The sequence below is a fragment of the Pinus tabuliformis genome, chromosome 2_1 (assembly GCF_031772625.1).
Source record: "Pinus tabuliformis cultivar Carrire ecotype Pingquan chromosome 2_1, CPIR1, whole genome shotgun sequence".
NCBI lineage: Eukaryota > Viridiplantae > Streptophyta > Pinopsida > Pinales > Pinaceae > Pinus > Pinus tabuliformis.
The window spans coordinates 219768102-219788183 of NC_142299.1; the positions used below are offsets into that span (position 1 = coordinate 219768102).

At 35.0% G+C, this 20082-nt stretch overlaps 1 protein-coding gene across 1 annotated transcript in view; it reads right to left on the reverse strand.

The window, feature by feature from the left end:
• LOC149199531 (uncharacterized) overlaps positions 1 to 14466 on the reverse strand; it is a 166158-nt gene extending 151692 nt beyond the window's left edge. The window contains exons 1-3 of the mRNA XM_089400601.1: positions 14367 to 14466; positions 13093 to 13282; positions 2662 to 2845 (exon numbers count right to left, since the gene is read on the reverse strand). Coding sequence (XP_089256727.1) covers positions 2662 to 2845; positions 13093 to 13282; positions 14367 to 14466 — 474 coding nt within the window. The remainder of the gene's footprint in view (positions 1 to 2661; positions 2846 to 13092; positions 13283 to 14366) is intronic.
• Positions 14467 to 20082: the final 5616 nt, after the last annotated feature.

Genomic DNA, 20082 nt, shown 5'->3' on the forward strand with positions numbered 1-20082 from the left:
GTGGCCGCGTTGGCTCAGGCCGTGGACTGTTTCCCTCTTTGAGGGTTTTAACCACGTCAAAAGTACTGGTGTATTGATCTGTGATCTGTTTGTGAGCGGTGTCCTTTGGTGTTCTGTCTGAGGAACTTACCCTGTAAATTCCTACAATACTCCCAAAATGGGTCCAAGGCTTTTGGCATATTTGACATTTGTAGTGAACTAATTCAAACCTAGGGCAGAAAAAAAAAAAACAAAAACAAAAACAAAAAACAAAAAATTGGCATTAAACCCCCCAACACAAAATGAAAAAATAATAAGTAATAACCACCTCATTCAAAAAAAATTACTACATTATTTGCATTTTGCAATGTGAATAAAAGATGGCAATAAGAGGGTGCATAAGAAAAGTTGAAAAAAAAATGAAGCTTGCTGTCCAAATATGGAGAAAACCCTTGCATTGGTTCATGGGCATGAAAATCATAGCAAATGGAAAAAAACAAAGAAACAAAATGTTGGTAGGCAAAGAAGCAAGCAAGCATAACCCTAAATCTATGAAAAAATCATTAACATAGGGTTTTTAAGAACATACCTGTTAATGGAAGAAATGAAGTTTGTCTCACTATTCTTCAATCTTTGATCCATAAAAAAATCTTAGTTGGTGGTGATAATCGTTGTTTGATCCTCAAACCCTCCTTGACAACCACCACAAAACTCTTCTCCTTCCTTCTCCAACACTCAGAAACAAAAATGAAGAAAAAAAACCAAGTATTCCTTTTTCTAGCCACGGCAAAACACGCCCGGCGATATTTTCTATCGTTGTGCGATATATCGCCGATATCTCAGAAATATCACGATATTTTCTCGGTGATATTTCGGCTTGCCGAAAATATCATGATATTTACGCTATTCGGCAGTGTTTCGCCGATATTATCTTCACTGATTTGGATCATCGAGATTTCAGAACAAGATCTCAGGTTTTGAATCATGCTACAGACTTTGGTTAAGGTTTCACTTAACTCAGATCTAGACCACCGAGAGAATTTTTGGATGTCTCAGACCTTGACTATTGTCTCTTGATGCCTCTGCTCCTTTTTGACATCTGAGGGCTTCACCAACAGTGCTCCTGTCTTTAAGTCTTCTTTTCTAGAGAGATGTATATCTTCAGATGAGCCAACAAGATGTGATCTCCAATCTGCCTTTCCCTTCACCTTAGCTCTGATACCATGTTGAGAAATCAATAGGCATGAAGATTAGGTAGATTTCTCTTACTTGATAATTACTTGTGAATGGTTGTTGGCTTCTTATTTAATTTATTATGTTCTTCTTCAACAAGCAATTACCAAAATACAAAATATGAAGATCACAAGAGACAAAGAACACAGGAAATTAGGCTCCAAGCAAAGGCAAACCCCCACAAGGGAGAAAACCCAAGAAAATCCTCTTCTTATAGAATCAGATCAAAGCAAGATATCCAAGACCCAAGAGTCAAGACCAAGACAGCCACAAAGAACCCCAAGTCAGGTCTCTTCCAAGTCGCTTCCACCAAATCAAAGTCATCAAAGTCCATGCTGGTCAAATTTCTGTAGTCATCTCCTAAAAATTCAGCCCCTGAAATTTCAGCCCTGTAACAGCATTGAAAAGCCGCAGAGAATACTCACGTGTGGCCAGATTAGGGCAGAAAACAAGACTTTCTTTCTCTTTAGACATCACTCTCTTTCTCCTTTTCACTGATTTTCTTCTTCTTGCTTGCACAGAAATCGAATTGGTTACCAAAATGTGAGGCAAAGTTGCAATATACAGTTGTTCGACCATATGAAGAGATACAACTTATGGGCTGGCCTACTTGTCCATCTGGAGGGCCGACTTGGTCTTGCGGTTATAAAATTGATTCTTTTGATTGACTCTTTTGACCCAAAATAAAAATAAAACAAAATAATTCTTACAAATATTTCCAAATGGGACTTTGACTCATGACAAATTTTCTTTTGACTCAATAGCCCCTAGAATCATAAAGAACATGCTTGACTAGAAAATAACAATAATAATAAATTTATTTTCCTTCTTTTTTCTTTTACATGAAATACATATTGATATAATGATAATTATGAAGACTGAACCTAGTTACATTTTTCAACATATCTGTCTCTAATAGTTTGAAATTTTTAAAATATATTTTTCATTAAAATTTTAATATTTTATATATTTTTTTAGTAAACCAGTCCATAAACTATAAAGAGGTCTGATTCCACTCCGACTCCAATGGGATCCTCAGTTCCTAATCCGAGTCCAAGTTCTAAAACATTGGTCATTATGTCCACAAGTTGTATATATTCCCTTCAATTTTATAATGAAATCATCTTGTGTTATTCTTTTGTTATTATCAGTTTTATCTTGGTATCATAGATTTATTGAATTTGGCGCCTATGAAGTCAAGGAGCAAGGATGAAAACCAAGGAGGAGACAACAGAAGTTTCAAAGGCTTATCCAAGTGGAAGGAGATACAAGGAAAATGAAACCTTGAACTGTAAAAAGATTTCTAGAAACCCTAGAAAAAAGCTGAATTTATGCACTTTCACCTCCATGTCAATTGTAGACTTGAAATCAATCAACAAAATAACTATTTATTAGAGAAATTGCCAACATACACTGAAAAGTGACATACTAGAAATGTGGAGAGCTTACCCACTGCATATTGCCGTTAGCCCCTGTAGGTCGATATAAAGCTGCCCTTGGGGATAGACTGAAAAGAAAGGACTTCATGTCACCATAGAAGTTGTTGTGTTTTTCCCATGGCTGAGAAGCATAACCTCCATAGATGTACCCTTCTTTGTCCTTGACCAGCAATATACTTGGTCCACGTCCAACTCTGTACATTCATCGACCTTAGTTCCTGTCAGCTGCAAAGCACTGACTCCTGTAGTGTCTGAGACAATAAAGTAAATGCCTACACTTAGTTCATTAACTTCTGTATTTAATTTTCAGCATTTGACTTCTGCGAAGAACACCAATACATATTAAGTCTCAGAAGGTCATTAAGTTCAAGTATTGTTCAATTGAACTGCAGGTTTTTCGACTATGCAGCAGAGTATTTAAATGCTCCATCTCTCACATTCGAGAGACTAAACTGACCTGAATCATGTCATGCATCCAGCATGACTTCTGCCGAACCCAAATTTTGAGGAAATTTAAATTTTAGGCATAAGCACCCAAAAGAAACTCTATAATGGGCAAAGGTCTAAGTTCCACCAAAAGAATTTTTTTGTTGGAGTACAAAATTTCAATATAACTCAATGATAAGAATTCATTTACTACGATAAAAGTAATGGTGACTTTAGTAGTTGTATGTTAGGCATAATTAATTAAAAATTATAAATGAGGTGGTTAGGTTATGGGAAAATGCAACAGCCCAGTGAATGACATAAAAAGGGGAATATTTCCATTGTATCAACTGACTCTATTGTAATAAACATATGTATTTTACATGTGACTCCACTTCTATCATGTCTCCAATTTTGTTGAAAGGAAAGATCATATATTTTATTTTCATTTGAAACTTACATAAAAAAATAAAAAAAATATGGCCCCAAAGAAAAGAAAAATTAAATTAAATCAGAGAAATAACACAGAAATCTTATTATACATATATATTAATTATTTTGTTGAGCATATTATATAATTCAATTGGATGATATTAATGATGGCAGCATTTGACCTAACCGTAAGAACAATATCCTACACTTATCCGATGGTGTAACTGAAGAAATAACAGAGAGGACGCTTTGTATTGAAGCCGGCACTTTTGTATTCGAACTGTCATAGCAGAGATGATGATTTTGCACGGGAGATAATGAACAACAGAAATAAAAAAAAATGGAGTGGAATTAATAAACAAGCAGCCCGACACCAGTCAAGATGCAGCAGACCTTTATCATAATATGCTCCAACGTAACTTTATGATAAGGAGTCCTTTACCATAATATGAAAAATGTAACAGTGACTTTAGTATTAGCATGTTCAGCATAATTATAAAGAATTATTAAGGAGTATTAGATTACTTACTGTGTAATAAAGTCACTTTATCACTTTAGGTTATTTTATGTTCTATTTTTGTGTAAAGAAGTCTATCCACATCCACAAGTGGAAAAGATTTGCTCAATGAACAAAAATATATGAAGTAAACTCCATTGAAATAAATATACAAGTTATTCATAATAACATATTGTGTTATTCTGCCTGGAGGGTTAACTTAGTTGGTTGAGTCCTCATAGTTAAAGAATCTCTGTTATTGAGAGGTCATGGGTTCAATTCTCTAGACGCTCTCTGAATCAGGCTCTGTGCTTGAGAAAGCAGGAAGTGATCAGGCTCTGGATCAAGCTCTGTGGTTGAGAAGGCAGGCACTCTCTGGATCAGGCTCTGTGGTTGAGAAAGCAGGAAGTGATCAGGCTCTGGATCAAGCTCTGTGGTTGAGAAGGCAGGCAGTGATCCTACAGAAATCACATCATCGCACTGATTTCTAACTTGCAGTAGCCAATCACTGTACATTCTGTTGTACATTTTATTAACTCAGGCACCATACAACAATTACTAGTCACCATACGATCATCCATCTGTATAACTCAGCCACCATACAACAATTACTAGTCACCATGTGATCATCCATCTGTATATGCCATCGTAGTTATTTCAATTGCATTCACCAAAATATATATGAGGCAAACTCCATTGAAATAAATACACAAGTTATTCATAATAACAGTTAGCTCAGTTGGTTGAGTCCCCATAGTTAAAGCAGAGGTTCAGTTGGTTGAGTCCCCATAGTTAAAGCACCTCTGCTATTGGGAGGCCATGGTTTCAATTCTCTCAACAGTCTCTGGATCAGGCTATGTGATTGAGAAGGCAGGAAGTGATCAGGCTGTGGTTGAGAAGGCAGGCAGTGATCGTACAGAAATCACATCATCACACTGATTTCTAACTTGCAGTAGCCAATCATTGTACATTTTATTAACTCAGCCACCATACAACAATTACTAGTCACCATACGATCATCCATCTGTATATGTCACCGTACTTATTTCAATTGCATTCACCAGCTAATCACCATATAGCTGCTGCATTCATACAGTGTCCCCTAAGTCATTTTACAACCTCCACCAATTATCATACAGCTGACATTCAACAACCATCTGTATATGAGTCCGTCATACAACTCATATTCACAGAAAGCACAGATCTGAATCCAGAGACACAGACCATATTTAGGTGATATTATGAAGTTTTTAGTTGTTTCATTTAGTCTCGAGCTTCTATTCTACTCCACGATGTTGACCTTTGACCATGTAGAGCACCCTCATTACTCATACCCTAGGAATGTGTAAGAAGAATTATGGCATGGTGCTCTACGGCATACATTTCTTTATAAATCGGAGGCTAAAAAGCATTTCCTAGTGCAACTGCTATGCATTGAAGTTGGGGCTGTAGAAATTTTGAATAATATGACACATATTCAACAGAGATTATCCTGATCATACAATTTAAGCGGAACATGTATAATACATAATCTCCTCTACGTTGATCATCAAATTACAGAAGCAGAAACATCCACAGGCACACATAGAAGCATCAATCAAACTCATAAACACAGTATGTATCCCGGGGAAAGCATCTCGCTAAAAACCCCACACTATCTGTATATTATATTGATTGAGTCATGTAACAATACAAAGCATAATACTTCTCACAAGTATCTCCACCTGTTACACACAATACAGCTCAGATTTGATCTCCAAATCTCTCCCGCTGCTTGCCTGCCTCCACTGCTCAATACCTGCTCAAGAACTGATGAGAATAGCTTCCCAAACTCGATTTTACACTGCAAAATAGTCACCCACACTATGTTGGACGTGAGCAACAGCTATAATATCATGAAGATACGTGAGCAAACTCATTGGCATACTCAATCCTTTGATTGTGCAAATCATCATGCACAGCTATAGTCACAACTGATAGCAATCTGATCCTCTACCACTTATCCCTGTTGAACTGAACATGCACTGACATGCAACTGAGTTAACTGATGTATTCTATAGTTGCATTATGAGTTAATAACTTGTGAATTAATTAATAACTAATTCACCCAACTCATCTTTAGTCTATTGATCAGTTAGACTAAATACAACCAGTTTAACAAAGCTAAACTGAACACAACTCCATCAACTGTACCTCCAGTCCACTAAACTCAACTCACTTGAGTTCTAACTGAAGTCATGCATGCAACAACTCAACTGACTCATAAGAAAAACGAATTTCCTTCTGACAGCTGCATGTGCCACTTCCGTAGCTCAAACTGAAGTGCTCCAAGAGAATAAGATTAAGTTTATAGTCCAAATATTATTGTGAGATAATAATATTTGACTTTTCTATTTTTGACTTTGATCACTCACACTGTGATCACTCACACTGTGATCACTCACACTTTCATCAAAAATAGAAGTCCATCTATTTTTCCCAACTTGATCAATCATCCATAGACATGATCCATATGTCTAAAAATAGACATAGTCTAAAAATAGACTTGCGCCAAAAATAGCCTGCGGGCCCACTTAGTGAAGGCGACTCTTTTCACTAAGCTCCATCATCTTGTTGCACTCTCAACAAGCATTTCTTGTTGCACACTTTTCAACAGGGGCTACAGAGTATTCAAGCATTAGTGCCACTTTCAAAACATATAAGCTCTTACCTGTAGTTGACAGATTGATATGACACCACAATGGAGTCCTAACCATCAGCTGCATTCATACTTCGACACAAATTACATTAAACATAAAGTGTGACAGGGAGAGTTGAAACTGATGCTAGTGTGAGGGTTGTTGATGTACCTCAGCTTATAATTGAGAGAAAATATTTCATTTTTCTGCTGCTGAGCTTTCTGTGGGCATTCACGGGCACCTAAATACAGCATGTCTTGATGATTTGGGAAATCTTTTCAAGAACATACTATTCTCCCACTACTTAATGGCAAATTTCGAAGCTTCTGGGGAGGACTGTTAAGTTTCAAATCCCAGTAGGTGACTAATTATTCCATAGTAAATCCCTTCCTGATTTTAAATTAAATTTCAGCTCTATTGAATAAAAAGGACCAGTGGGATTTTAACTGGCAAGTAAATAAATTTTAGGGAAAGCAAAAAAATTAAACCAATCCCCGCACACAGAATTTACTGCCCTTAAATTTGTTGTTCATTCAAATAATTTCACAACTTACAATGGCTCCCCTACTGAGAAAATGGCCCGCTGAGGAAAATATAAGCTACAGAGGACCTAAAGAGGTCTTCTTCTCCTGCATGTTAGGCACAAGCCTATACATAAGAACTTCCAAAGCTAAAAAATCAACAATCATGAGCAAAATCAGTGTAATAGTGAAGAGAACAAAGTTCCTTCTACAAATTAATTACTCCCAAAAGACTTGGAATGTCAAAATATCCATTTAGAATATAAATATTACATTAAATAAAATGAATAAGAATGAATGAATGATTTACAAATGAAAACGAGAGGCTCGCTTATATAACAAGCAAGTGTCTCTTCATAAAGAGTCATGTCCTATTAGACATGCCTCTTCAACCTAATTACTAGCTTAACTAACTATTATTTATGATATTTATCTTTTACATTATATTTATATTATTTATACATTTTATTCGTTACATTGCCTCATTCCTCAAAAAGCTTTGTCCTCAAAGCTTGTCGATGACAAAAGGCTTGATCTCTTTTTCGGCTTCGAACGTCTTTTTGTCTCGGGATAGTCATCCTCGTCCATACAAGTCGGTATGATCTTCTAAGTGACAAACAAAATTATCGCACTGAGAAGGGATCAGACCATCCCAGATTAATCTTCTGTATAGCATTCTGATCACTAAAATTTTGTAACGACTTGTCAGCATAAGACGGAATTGATGTTACGTCATTATTCTCTGAAACATTAATTTGTTGTCTACAATTTGAATGGTCCTAATACACAGCTTGGTTGATTTGTCTATTCTCATGATTCGGATGCCGATATAAAATTTTTAGATTTTCTTCTGGTGAAGATTTTGTTGAGATGGTTATGGAACATTCACTTGGGATGTCCATAGTCTGCGCTGCAACATCTACGTGTGTCGTTTCTTCAACTGACTTGTCTTCTTGAGCTGTCATATTCACGGGATCAGTATTCGTTCCCTTATTTTCAACTTGAACGGTTGCGACTGGAGATTCTGATACTTCTACTTGAGTGACTTGTTCCAACTTATCTTTTAATGCTTTCTTATCCTCAAGTTTCTTAGTTTGATTGAGCAGACTTTGATTATGGTTTCTCAGACGTAAAAGTTCTTTGGTTTTTGATTCATCAACCTTATTTTCAGTGTTTTGAATTTTAAGTTTTTCATATTTTAGATCTCTAATTTGTTCTAATAAATTTTTATTAAGGTTCTTTAAACGTAAATTTTCCTCTTCTTGTTCTGATAAATGCTGCTTGAGTTCTTTCTTTGAGACTTTAGTCTTCTTCACTTGTGCCAGTAATTTTTCGACGTGGTCCTTGAAACGAGAAATTTCTTCGTCCTTTTCCATTATTTCTTTGTAATGTATATCCACAAAATTTTTATGTTCGCATTCTAACACTTCCTTGCTTTGTTGAATTTTGACTATTTTGTCATTCTCTTGATCTTTTAGCTGCACTTTCTCGGTATACTGGATAACATCATTCTGTGGAAGTGATGATGGATATAGAGAATCGAACAAGGAATCCATTCTCTTTCTCTTCTCAATCCGCTCAAATATTGTAATTAATTGTTCTATATCTCTTGTGATTGATTGTCTTTGTTCCTTACTCATGGATTCCATATTTTTTCTTTTTCTTCACTTCTTTTATATTCCTTTTTTTTTCAACAATTTATTTATTTATTTTTTTCTATATTTTTTTTTAATTTTATATGATATATTCTCTCTCCCTTTTTTTTTTACTTTCATTTTATATAATTTATTTTTTTAATCTATAAAATATATTTCCACTTCTCTTATATATATATATATATATATATATATATATATATATATATATTTCAAATATTCTCTTCTTCTTCTTCTTGTTCACTCTTTTAATAGAATTTTTATATAATAATAAATTTTTTTAATATATATAATTATAAATGATATATATTATATAATTTTAATTTATATTTATTATAAAATTATAATCATATAAAATTTATATATACTTTTCTGAGACCCGCTTTTCCTTTTATATGTAACTATATAAGGCTTATATAGTATCCCTTTTTATAATTATAATAATATTTTTTTCTCAGAAAATTTGGATGAGACGTGACTCTTGGTATGGTCACAATCTTTAGATTTGAACGATAAAATTATTTAGATCACATTTTTTTTCTCCAATGTTATCAAAATATCTTCTACTTTTAAAATACCATAGGCAATTACCATGGGTTGTTTCTAAAACCTCGATTAATGTTCTCCACGTAAAATGTAAAATTTACCATTGGTTTCTAAAACCATGGGCAATTACTATTGGTTTCTAAAATACCATGGGCAATTACCATGGGTTGTTTCTAAAACCTCGGTTAATGTTCTCCACGTAAAATGTAAAACTTACCACTGGTTTCTAAAACCACGGGCTTCTCCAAGTAAAAAGTCTTAAATATACTTGAAAAGATTCCCGCTTATCTTTATTATGCACTTTTTATCAATAATGTAAAACCTCTATATATATATATATATATATATATATTCACTCTGTTTTTTTTTTCAGAATATATCATTTCCTTTCCTCTTTTTTTATATACCCTTCTTCTTTATTCTTTATTATTATTATTTTTTTAAATAGTAGCAAATGGCCAAAGACCTAAAAAATGGAGAATCTCCCAATTTGTGGTGAAACACTTCAATTCTAACAACAACAAGGTTGATGATAGGTTGATAGCCAAAGGCCTGGTGATCAGCCAAACATGGCTCTGATACCAAATGAAGCCAAACAAAGTTCCTTCTACAAATTAATTACTCCCAAAAGACTTGGAATGTCAAAATATCCATTTAGGATATAAATATTATATTAAATAAAATGAATAAGAATGAATGAATGATTTACAAATGAGAACGAGAGGCTTGCTTATATACCAAGTGTCTCTTCATGAAGAGTCATGTCCTATTAGACATGCCTCTTCAACCTAATTACTAGCTTAACTAACTATTATTTATGATATTTATCTTTTACATTATATTTATATTATTTATATATTTTATTCGTTACAAATAGGACCTTCCTTTTCTCAGTCACTGCAAAGGTACATGACAATGACCACGGAACTCTTACACAATCTGTGTTAGATTCTAATTATGGGCACCTTAATTCAGCAGAAACAATAAATACCCACCTTAGAAGCAGAATGTAGTATGACGAAGAATATGGTTGTAAATCTGAGCAACAGATCCCAGTTAGGAGCTTCAAATAAAAGAATGTCAGTTATTTCAGCCCATGGGGAGTTAAAGTAAGAAAAAATTGTGCACCAGCTAGTTGAAGATTATGGAAATTGGAAAGCAAGGCTGGCTGCTGGCTGCCATTTAATGTCAGCCTTGATGAGGCTGCCAGTCATTATGAGTTCCATTAACGGTTATATTTTTTAAACCCATTAGTATAATAGGAGTCTTTTATCAAATTTATAACTGCAGCAAGAACAGGACTTTTTGCCCAAAGACATCTATAAATTTTATATCTAGCAGGCTAGGAGATGTCTTTTTGTATAAGATCTCTGAACATGAATTATGTGTGTAATTGTGTATGCCTGCAACAGCTCTTTATGATATAAATTTCCTAGTTCGAGTTAATTTTATTAAGAAGAACTAATCAGCAGCAGTTAATGTTTGTCTTTTTCACATATTCTAACTCTCTTGATCCTAGGAAAATAATCATTTTGGAAAAAAGCATTATATGTTGCTACAGTAATTACATGTTGAATTGAGGCTTCTATGATCCATATCAAGTTTTATGAGAAGATTTTTCGGCGTAAATCACACTATAATACATTTGTCGACACGTTTCAAACCCACAAGTGAGGTTCATCGTCAAGACAAGTTGAAGAACCAGATCATGGCTGCATGTTAAATAAGGAGAGCAGATCTTCCAATGGCTAAGTTTGACTTGGAAACAGCTATATTGGACTGGACAACTAGACTGGACCAACGGCTGTACTTGACCATGAAACGGCTAAATTTGACTAGCCAAGCGGACTGGACCAAGGGATAGGGACATGGACTAATATTGTATAAAATTATTTAATTATAATAATATTATTAGATAAATAATTATTCAATGTATTAATAGTGTTTAATATACATATTATCATAATATTTTTTTAATGTTCTGAATGGTATTAATGTCTAAAATAATAATCTTATGAATGCTGTTTATGAATATTTATTTTAATACTTTTATGTTAGTCATGTTTATTATTTAAGTAAAATATTAACTATATTTATGTTAATAGTAAAAATAAATCTAGGGAATATTAATATTAATAATCAAGTAAAATGTTAACTATATTTATGTTAATATGTTAATCGTAATTTATTAATAGATCTAGGGATTACTAAATTAATAATAGTATGGATTTATTATTACTCTTAATATTCCTAAATATATAACTATAATAATAATATTATAAAATTAATTATGATTTTATAAATTATATTATTATTATTATTATTATCATCGTCTCTTTGACTTTTATGGTCGTCTCTTTGATTTTTATGGTCGCCTGGTCTCTTTCACCCCTTCTCAATTAATGATTTGAACAAATTGTCTATTCATGAAATAAAAATCCTTTTTCTATCCCTAAATATTGATGAGTACGGTTTTTTAACTAACCTGTTAAATCAAACTATTTTCTTTCTCATTAGTTCCTCTTTGGTTTTAGTCATTTTAGGGAAATTTCCCTCATATTCTTTTCCTTAAATTTATTAGATGGTCCATTATATAACTAACTTAATGGGTTTAAAAATTTATCTATTATAGATGGTTATTGATCTAAAATTTATATTTAATTAGAAAGTTTAAGTTTACATTAGATAGCTTAATGTTTTAAGTTTATATTTAATTAATAAGTTCTATTAATAAGTTATACAAACCATTAATAATAAGAATAATAATACTATTATTAAATAATAATAATAATAATATAATTTATAAAATAATAATTAATTTTATAATATTATTATTATAGTTATATATTTAGGAATATTAAGAGTGATAATAACTCCATACTATTATTAATATTAATAATCCCTAGATCTATTAATAAATTACTATTAACATATTAACATAGATATAGTTAACATTTTACTTGATTATTAATATTAATATTCCCTAGATTTATTTTACTATTAATATAAATATAGTTAACATTTTACTGAAATAATAAACATGACAAACATAAAAGTATTAAAATAAATATTCATAAATAGCATTCATAAGATTATTATTTTAGACATTAATAGCATTCAGAACATTAAAAAAATATTATGTTAATAATATTGATAATATGTATATTAAACACTATTAATACATTGAATAATTATTTATCTAATAATATTATTATAATAAAATAATATTATATAATATTAGTCCATGTCCCTATCCCTTGGTCCAGTCTGGTTGGCTAGTCAAATTTAGCCGTTTCATGGTCAAATATAGCCGTTGGTCCAGTCTAGTTGCCCAGTCCAATATAGCCGTTTCCAAGTCAAACTTAGCTGTTGGAAGATCTGCTCTCCCTATTTAACATGCAGCCATGATCTGGTTCTTCAACTTGTCCTGACAATGAACCACACTCATTGGTTCAAAATGCGTCGACAAATGTATTATAATGTGATTTACGCTGAAAAATCTTCTCATAAAAGTAATAAATTGTTTTTAAAAGCTTTTATTTTCAAATGACAAAAACATATCTGAATTTAGCTCTCAGTGTAAACTATGCACACCATGTTCCTTCTTATGGTTCCAAGCGGGCAGAAATAAAATGTTTGTTAAAGATTCTTCAGGAGGCCAGGGATATCTAAAGAAATGTCACTCACGCTAAATTTCCCATGAAAGTGTTGAAGCTGAGTCCGTGAACTGAGTTGTGATATAAAAGAGCCCACACCTCTGCTTCCTCTTGTTGAAGGGCCCCAGCTATATGCCATGCATATTCTTTCCTCATAGTGAGCAAACTAGGATTTATGTTCTCTGAATATAACAGCTCTGGTATTTGCCGACCTGAAATGCCTGCACCATAAATTACTGGTGTTAGAAAATGTCCAAGACTCAACAGCACTTTGTAAAATGACGATTATTCAGGAAATGTGCAATAGCATAAATTTCTGATGCACCCACATAGAACATCCATTGTAAATGAATGGTAACTTATAATATATTGTCTTACAGGGTAATCACAACTTTTGGAAATACAAGCCATAACGAGATTTAAACAATAAGATAAAATGGAGAGGTAATGTCGAGTTTCGGATATACAAGCCATGACAAGATTAAAACAATAAGATATGTAAAATGGAATCTAGTTGGAATGCTTAACTCACTGAGTAAACATGTGTAAGATAAAATCTAGTTGGAATGCTTTACTCACTGAGTAAACATGTGTAAGATAAAATCGAGTTGGAATGCTTCACTCACTAACTAAACATAAGAAATAATATTAACAGCACGAAAGCGGATCTGACAAATAATAAAAACAATTGAATGCCATGACTTCCATGTGCATCTGCCTAGATAGTTGATAAAGGGTAGTTCCACAACAATGCTATGGCACGAAAGTGGACATGAGAAATAACAAAAAAAAAAAGACAATTGAATGCTATGACTTCCATGCACATCTGCCTTAACAATTGACAATGGATGGTTGCACAAATTTCTCAAAAGAGTATGATGCTTTCACAATGTGAAGATAAATCTGGGAGAGGATTGTGAACATCTACAAACCAATCCTTTCATCCATCCATGCAACAATGGCAAAAAACAATATTCTGCCATGCTGCTAGTTCTGTTCTTTTGTGGGTGGGAATGTGCATTCTCCTCCAACACAAAATACTCGCCTATATTTTCATCAAATGAATCCTGTCCAAGATGCCATGGCTCTATCCATGCTTACACTTTATGTGGCATTCCTATCTGCTCAACAGGAAGACTCTCAAATTTGCCCTTTTAAAGACCTTAGCCATCCCCTCCATAGCAAAGCTGCTAGTAGCAACTCAACAGTTCTCACTGGCAACCATTAACAAGCATTAAAACAACACCGACATTCTAATACAAGAATTCTTCCTCAATCACATCGAAATCCCCCAAGATCCCTCACAGTCCATCACCTCAACTTCATACACAGCCCCCACTACATCTTCATACTCTCCTTTCCAATGCATTTCATTGATTCGCTTACTGATGTGAACAAGCTTCATTTTTTCATTTGCAGGTTCAGTTGACCAAAAGTGAAGGTGAGAAATAGTAAAAACAACAGTTTTAATTAAGGATTCTAATTTCTAAATTCTAATGCTATGACTCCTTTTCTTTTCTAATGATTTATAATGCTCCGACTCATAGTTTTTATTAATGGCATCAAAGTTTAAGTGTGATAATAAAAAAACAACTTTAATTATCAATATTTTTAGTGTTTGCATATTCGAGTTTAGATTTTAAAATTTAAATTCTAATGCTCCGACTCTATGTTTTTATAAGGAGTAAGCTAATAAGTGAACAAACTGAACTCTTTTTTTTTAATTCTTTCCCAAATCCAAAAAAGAATTTTATTGGAAGTTATAGTTACCCTCACTGACAGGAAATTTGACCATAAAACTGTCTTTGTAGATTTTAGCCCATTTTAAAAAACCCAAATCATCAAAAACTCAAAAACAAATAAAAAAATATCTTGTCAAATTAGAAATAAATTGGGGAAAAAAAACATCATAAAAACTGAATTTGTCCACTTATTATATCATTCCCTCGCATTAGGTCACTTCTTTTATAATGATATGGCATGAAATTGGAGGTGAGAAATCTCATTGAACCACTCCATCTTATAATGCTATCAAATATGGCATGAAAGAGGAGGTAAGAAATAATATTAATGGCATGAAACTTGAAAGTGGATGTGACAAACAGTAAAAACAATTTAATGTCATGGCTTCCATGTGCATCTGCCTAGATAATTGATAAAGCGTAGTTGCACACATTTCAAAAATGAGTATGACACTTTCCCAATAATGATATGGCATAAAAGTGGACATGAGATATTAAAAAAACAATTGAATGCTATGACTTCCATGCACATGCCTAGAAAATTGACAATAGATAGTTGCACACATTTCTAAAAATGAGTAAGATGCTTTCCCAATGTGAAGATAAATCTAGGAGGGGGTTGTGAAGATCTACAAACCAGTCCTTTCATCCATCCTTGCAACAATGTCAAAAGCACAATATTCTGCCACACTGCCACTTCTATTCTTCTTGTTGTGGGGTGGCATGTGCATTCTCCTCCAACACAAATGCTTGCGTCTAGTTTAATCAAATGGATCCTGGCCAAGATGCCATGGCTCTATCCAAGCTCACACTTTATGTGGTATTCCATCTGCTCAACAAGAAGGCACTCAAAAACACGCTTTTCAAGACCTTAGCCATCCCCTCCATATCAGAAAGCTGCTAGTAGCAACTCGACAGTTTTCACCAGCAATCGTTCACAAGCATTACAACAACACGAACATTCTAATACAAGAAGTCTTCCTCAATCACATCAACATCCCATAAGGTCCCTGTGAAAATACCTTGAACTGCAGCAACTAAATACAGTTTATTTGTATTATGTTAAATTGTTAACGACAAATAGCGAATAATTCACACTGCAATTCTTCACCCATAAAAATACGTTGCAGAAATAAAAATACGGATTTGAGAAAAAGATGCACACACAATAAAATTGACACCATTATTTTTAGACAATTATCCCCGGAAAAACCCAGAAGGGAAAATTGGTGCAGCAGATGGGGTTTTATTATTATGCGGAAAATATAGAGAATTACAACAAGATGCCCAACTAGCAATTCTCCAACAATTTATCTCCACTGGAAATATACTGGGAAAAATATTTTCCCTCACAGCTACTCAATTTGGCCCTCTCTCGCAAACTCGCACTTCCCAATTAATTAGCACAGTTGGACTGGAAATATGCATTGCCTGCTCAGATTAATTCGTTCTGCTTCCGAAACACCTCCAGATGAGTTATCCTGCCTCTCTCTGCCTCTGGAAATAATTTGCTATGCCTCCCAAGACTAGATTCGGGCTCTAGTTGTTGAATTGATCCTCCCTCTGGCAACTCGCATAGGCAAATTAGGCAATTGGCACTGCAAAATATGGCTTCCCTGCTAGATAATTCGACCATGCTTTCCTCCACCAGAAAACTGGAAAACCTCATGAGAATTTCTTTGGAAACTCTCTTTGTTGCATACCCCTGCTATTCTCTCTCCCTTGGCTCGAACTACACCCTCAAAGAACAATGTTAACTGGAAAACTTGAACTGCCTTGCTCAAAAACTGTAACTTGTGTCCATTGTTGATTTGGGGTAGCATTGGATGTGCTCTAGCCACGAAAATTGGTGGAGAGGCAAAAGCACATGAGGTCTCCAATACCCAAAAAGGGTTTGGGCAAATTCTAAAAATTTTGGGAGATACTAAAATAATTAATATTTTTAATGGAGTCCCTAAGTCTAAACTTCGGGAAAATAAAATATTAATGTGTATTAATATAAAATTGTGTTAGAATGATCCAAAAGTCATGGATCAAGCTAGATCTAATCTTAGCCGTTGATTAGGGACTTAATCCCGGCCGTTGATTTGTCAGTGAAAAAAGTATAAGAGGAGGCTTAAGGGTCACTTGGAGAAGAAACTGAGGGAGACCAGTCAGTTCAATTTCTGGAGCGGGGTTAGCTCAGAAATTGAACCAGTGATCTGGAGAGCAGTTAGGAAGCAGCAAGTATGGAACAGAGAGATGGGAGATCAGCACAGAGGCATAAAAAGCAGACGTAGGGCTAGAGGAAGCCACGCAGAGGCAACAGAGACTACGCAGAGCCAGCAGGGCATGCGTCATCCCTGCAGAGGCTGTAGGAGTGACGCAGAAGGCCAGAGAGGCTGCACAGAGTCTCAACAGGCTGACGCAGAGGATTTCAGAGGTCAGTTGGGCTAACGCTGGGTTCAGAAGAGGTGATGGAAAATTTGTCTATCTGTGGGTAAGCCAATTTGGCACCCTATTGTACTAGAAAATTGTTGAATAATAAAATCCTCCCTTGCTGCACCGTTTTTCCCACATTGGGTTTTTCCGGGGACATTAGTCCAAAATAACTGTGTCAATGTGTTGATTCTTATGCATATGTTTGTTTCTGTATTACGGTGTGATATCTGCAACAGTATTTATTTTAATGTTTATTGAAGTAATTTCATGAATAACTTATGGTGAAATAAGTAGGAAAAGTAAATCAGTTGCTGCAGTGATAGAATTTTCACATGGTATCAAAGCAAGTAATCAGAGACAAAAAGGGAAAATCAGTTATGGGTCGAGACCACGATGCAAAGGCATCCACCTCAGGGGACTCACGCATATTTTCAAAAGATTGCACAAGAGAAAGAGATTTTGATTTCTCTATGTTGGCTTCCAGGCTGGAAGAAGAAGTGGCGTGCATGACTAGTGTTGCATCATCAGAAGTATGGTATATAGACAGTGGAGCCTCATGGCATATGACGGGAATCAAGGAGTGTTTCTCAGAATATCGAGAAGAGAAGATGAACTTTCAGATCACCATGGGGAACAAGGCAAAGTGTACTCCAGTAGGAAAAGGTACCATAGTTTTTTAGACAGAATCAAGAGAGCGGATCCGTGCCACATATGCATGTACCAAGATTGGGGATGAACTTACTTTCTGTGTCACAACTACAAGGCAAGGGCTAAGATGTCTACTTCATCAAGGAAAAGGTATACGTCAAACCCCTGAGCTGGAAAAGGTTGTATAGATTACAACTAGAATCACCAATGGCACTAATAGGCAGTCATGGGGACAAGGACTTGAATGAACTATGGCACAGAAGGATGGGTCACTTGCACCATCGAGCTCTGAGAATTCTCAGGAGCACTGTAACTGGAGTTCCGGATCTGAGTACGGAACGAGATGATGTATGCAGTGTTAGGATATTCCGACACATAGGATATAGTTAAGTTCAACTTGGTCTAGTATAGAGTTAGGTATAGAGTTAGGTAAAGTGTCTTTCTTTACCGTTGTACATTTTGTAACTTACAATCCGACGGTCACGATATGTAGTGATCCGACGGTTCACTCTCACCTCGGTATTACCGACACTTGATCCGTGGCTTGACACCCGATTGGTCCATGAGTTCTATTTAAAGCGCATGGAGGGTCATTGTTCGGGTAATCCGTGCATGAGAGAAGCTTATGTAAATTTTCATTCTTTGATTAATAAATTGCCTGTAGTAGCCACGTTGGCGCAGGCCGTGGACTGTTTCCCTCCTTGCACTTTGAGGGTTTTAACCACGTCAAAAATACTGGTGTATTGATTTGAGATCTGGTTGTGAGCGGTGTCCTTTTGGTGTTCTTTTTGAGGAACTTACCCTGTAAATTCCTACATGGTATCAGAGCTATTTGAGGGCCGCGTCCGTTGGTGATCCAAATCTGAAGCCGGTAGAACTGCATGCGGCTGTCGTTTCCTAGATCTGTTGTTTCTGACTGCTTTCGGGCCGAGAGGACTGCTCTGTTGCGTTCGGAGCATCTGTTCCAGTGAGGAACCCCTTTCGTTTCACGCGAAAAGGTTTCCGGTAGCCCTAGCTGCGTCATTTTTCAGATCGGGAGGTATACAGTGTTTTTTTTGCAGTTTACTGTTATTTTCTCTCTGCTTATTTCGGTCTCGGTTTATTTAGCCTTTTTTTTTAACCGGATCTATACCTTTCATTTCTGCGTATGCTCTTTGCCCTGCGACTCTGTGCGATCTGGGCAAATCAGAAACAGAAAGGAAGGATTTTTCTCATGCGTATGCTCTTTTCCCTGCACCTTAGTGTGATCTCGGAAAATCAGAAACATTGAGAAAAATATTTAGTTTTTCGGCTAAAGCTAACTTTGAGATTTTTTTTTTTAATTTCTAGTTTTTTGGCTAAAGCTAACTTCGAGCCGCAAGGTTCGTTTTTCTTTGCATATTCGTGTTGGGTTTTGTGTTTTGTGTTTTGTAGGGAAAAAGAGCTTTCTCAAGGCAAGCACGCAAAATAAGGCCCCCCCCCCCTCTCTCTCTCTCTCTCTCTCTCTCAAATTTTTTGTATAGATCAATTGGTTCAAAGCTATTTTAAGAGAGTAGAGGTCTTGGGTTCAAGTCTCCATTTTGTGGGGGCGGATTTTTTTCATTCGCGCACTTTGCCGGCAACGTCAACAATTTTTTTTCAAAAAGCCATAACTTCTTCATCCGGAAGCCTTTTTCAGAGCCGTTTTTTTTAAAACCGCCTATTTTTTCGAGATCTATCCATTGGAACACTTACTTTCAGCATCTTCAGCTTCAGTTTTTTTTTTAAAAATGGAAAGTCCATGCCAAGTCATTCTTGACAGCACTAACTACTTCCAATGGGTAGCCTACATGGAAGATTTACTTAGAAGTAAAGGTCTCTTCAGAATAGCCACAGACCAAGAGAAGAAACCAAAAGATGAAGACAAGGCTGCAAAATGGGAAAATAGACAAGATCAAGCACGTGGTTTGATAGGGATGTCTATTTCTCCTGATCTTAGATTCCACATTGCAGAACTTGAGACTCCTCATGAAGCATTAGAAAAACTCGCTAAAGTTTTTGGGATTAAAAATGAAATTAGAGCCCATCAACTTGAAAATGAGTTGCTTACTTTGGATCCTAATAATTTTTCTTGCATTGAAGATTTCTTGTCCAAATTCAAGACCCTTAGATATCTCTTGGAAGGTGTTAAAGTTAAGAAAGAAGATGGTAACCTTATTTATTCCATCCTTACTAAGTTGGGACCAGCCTAC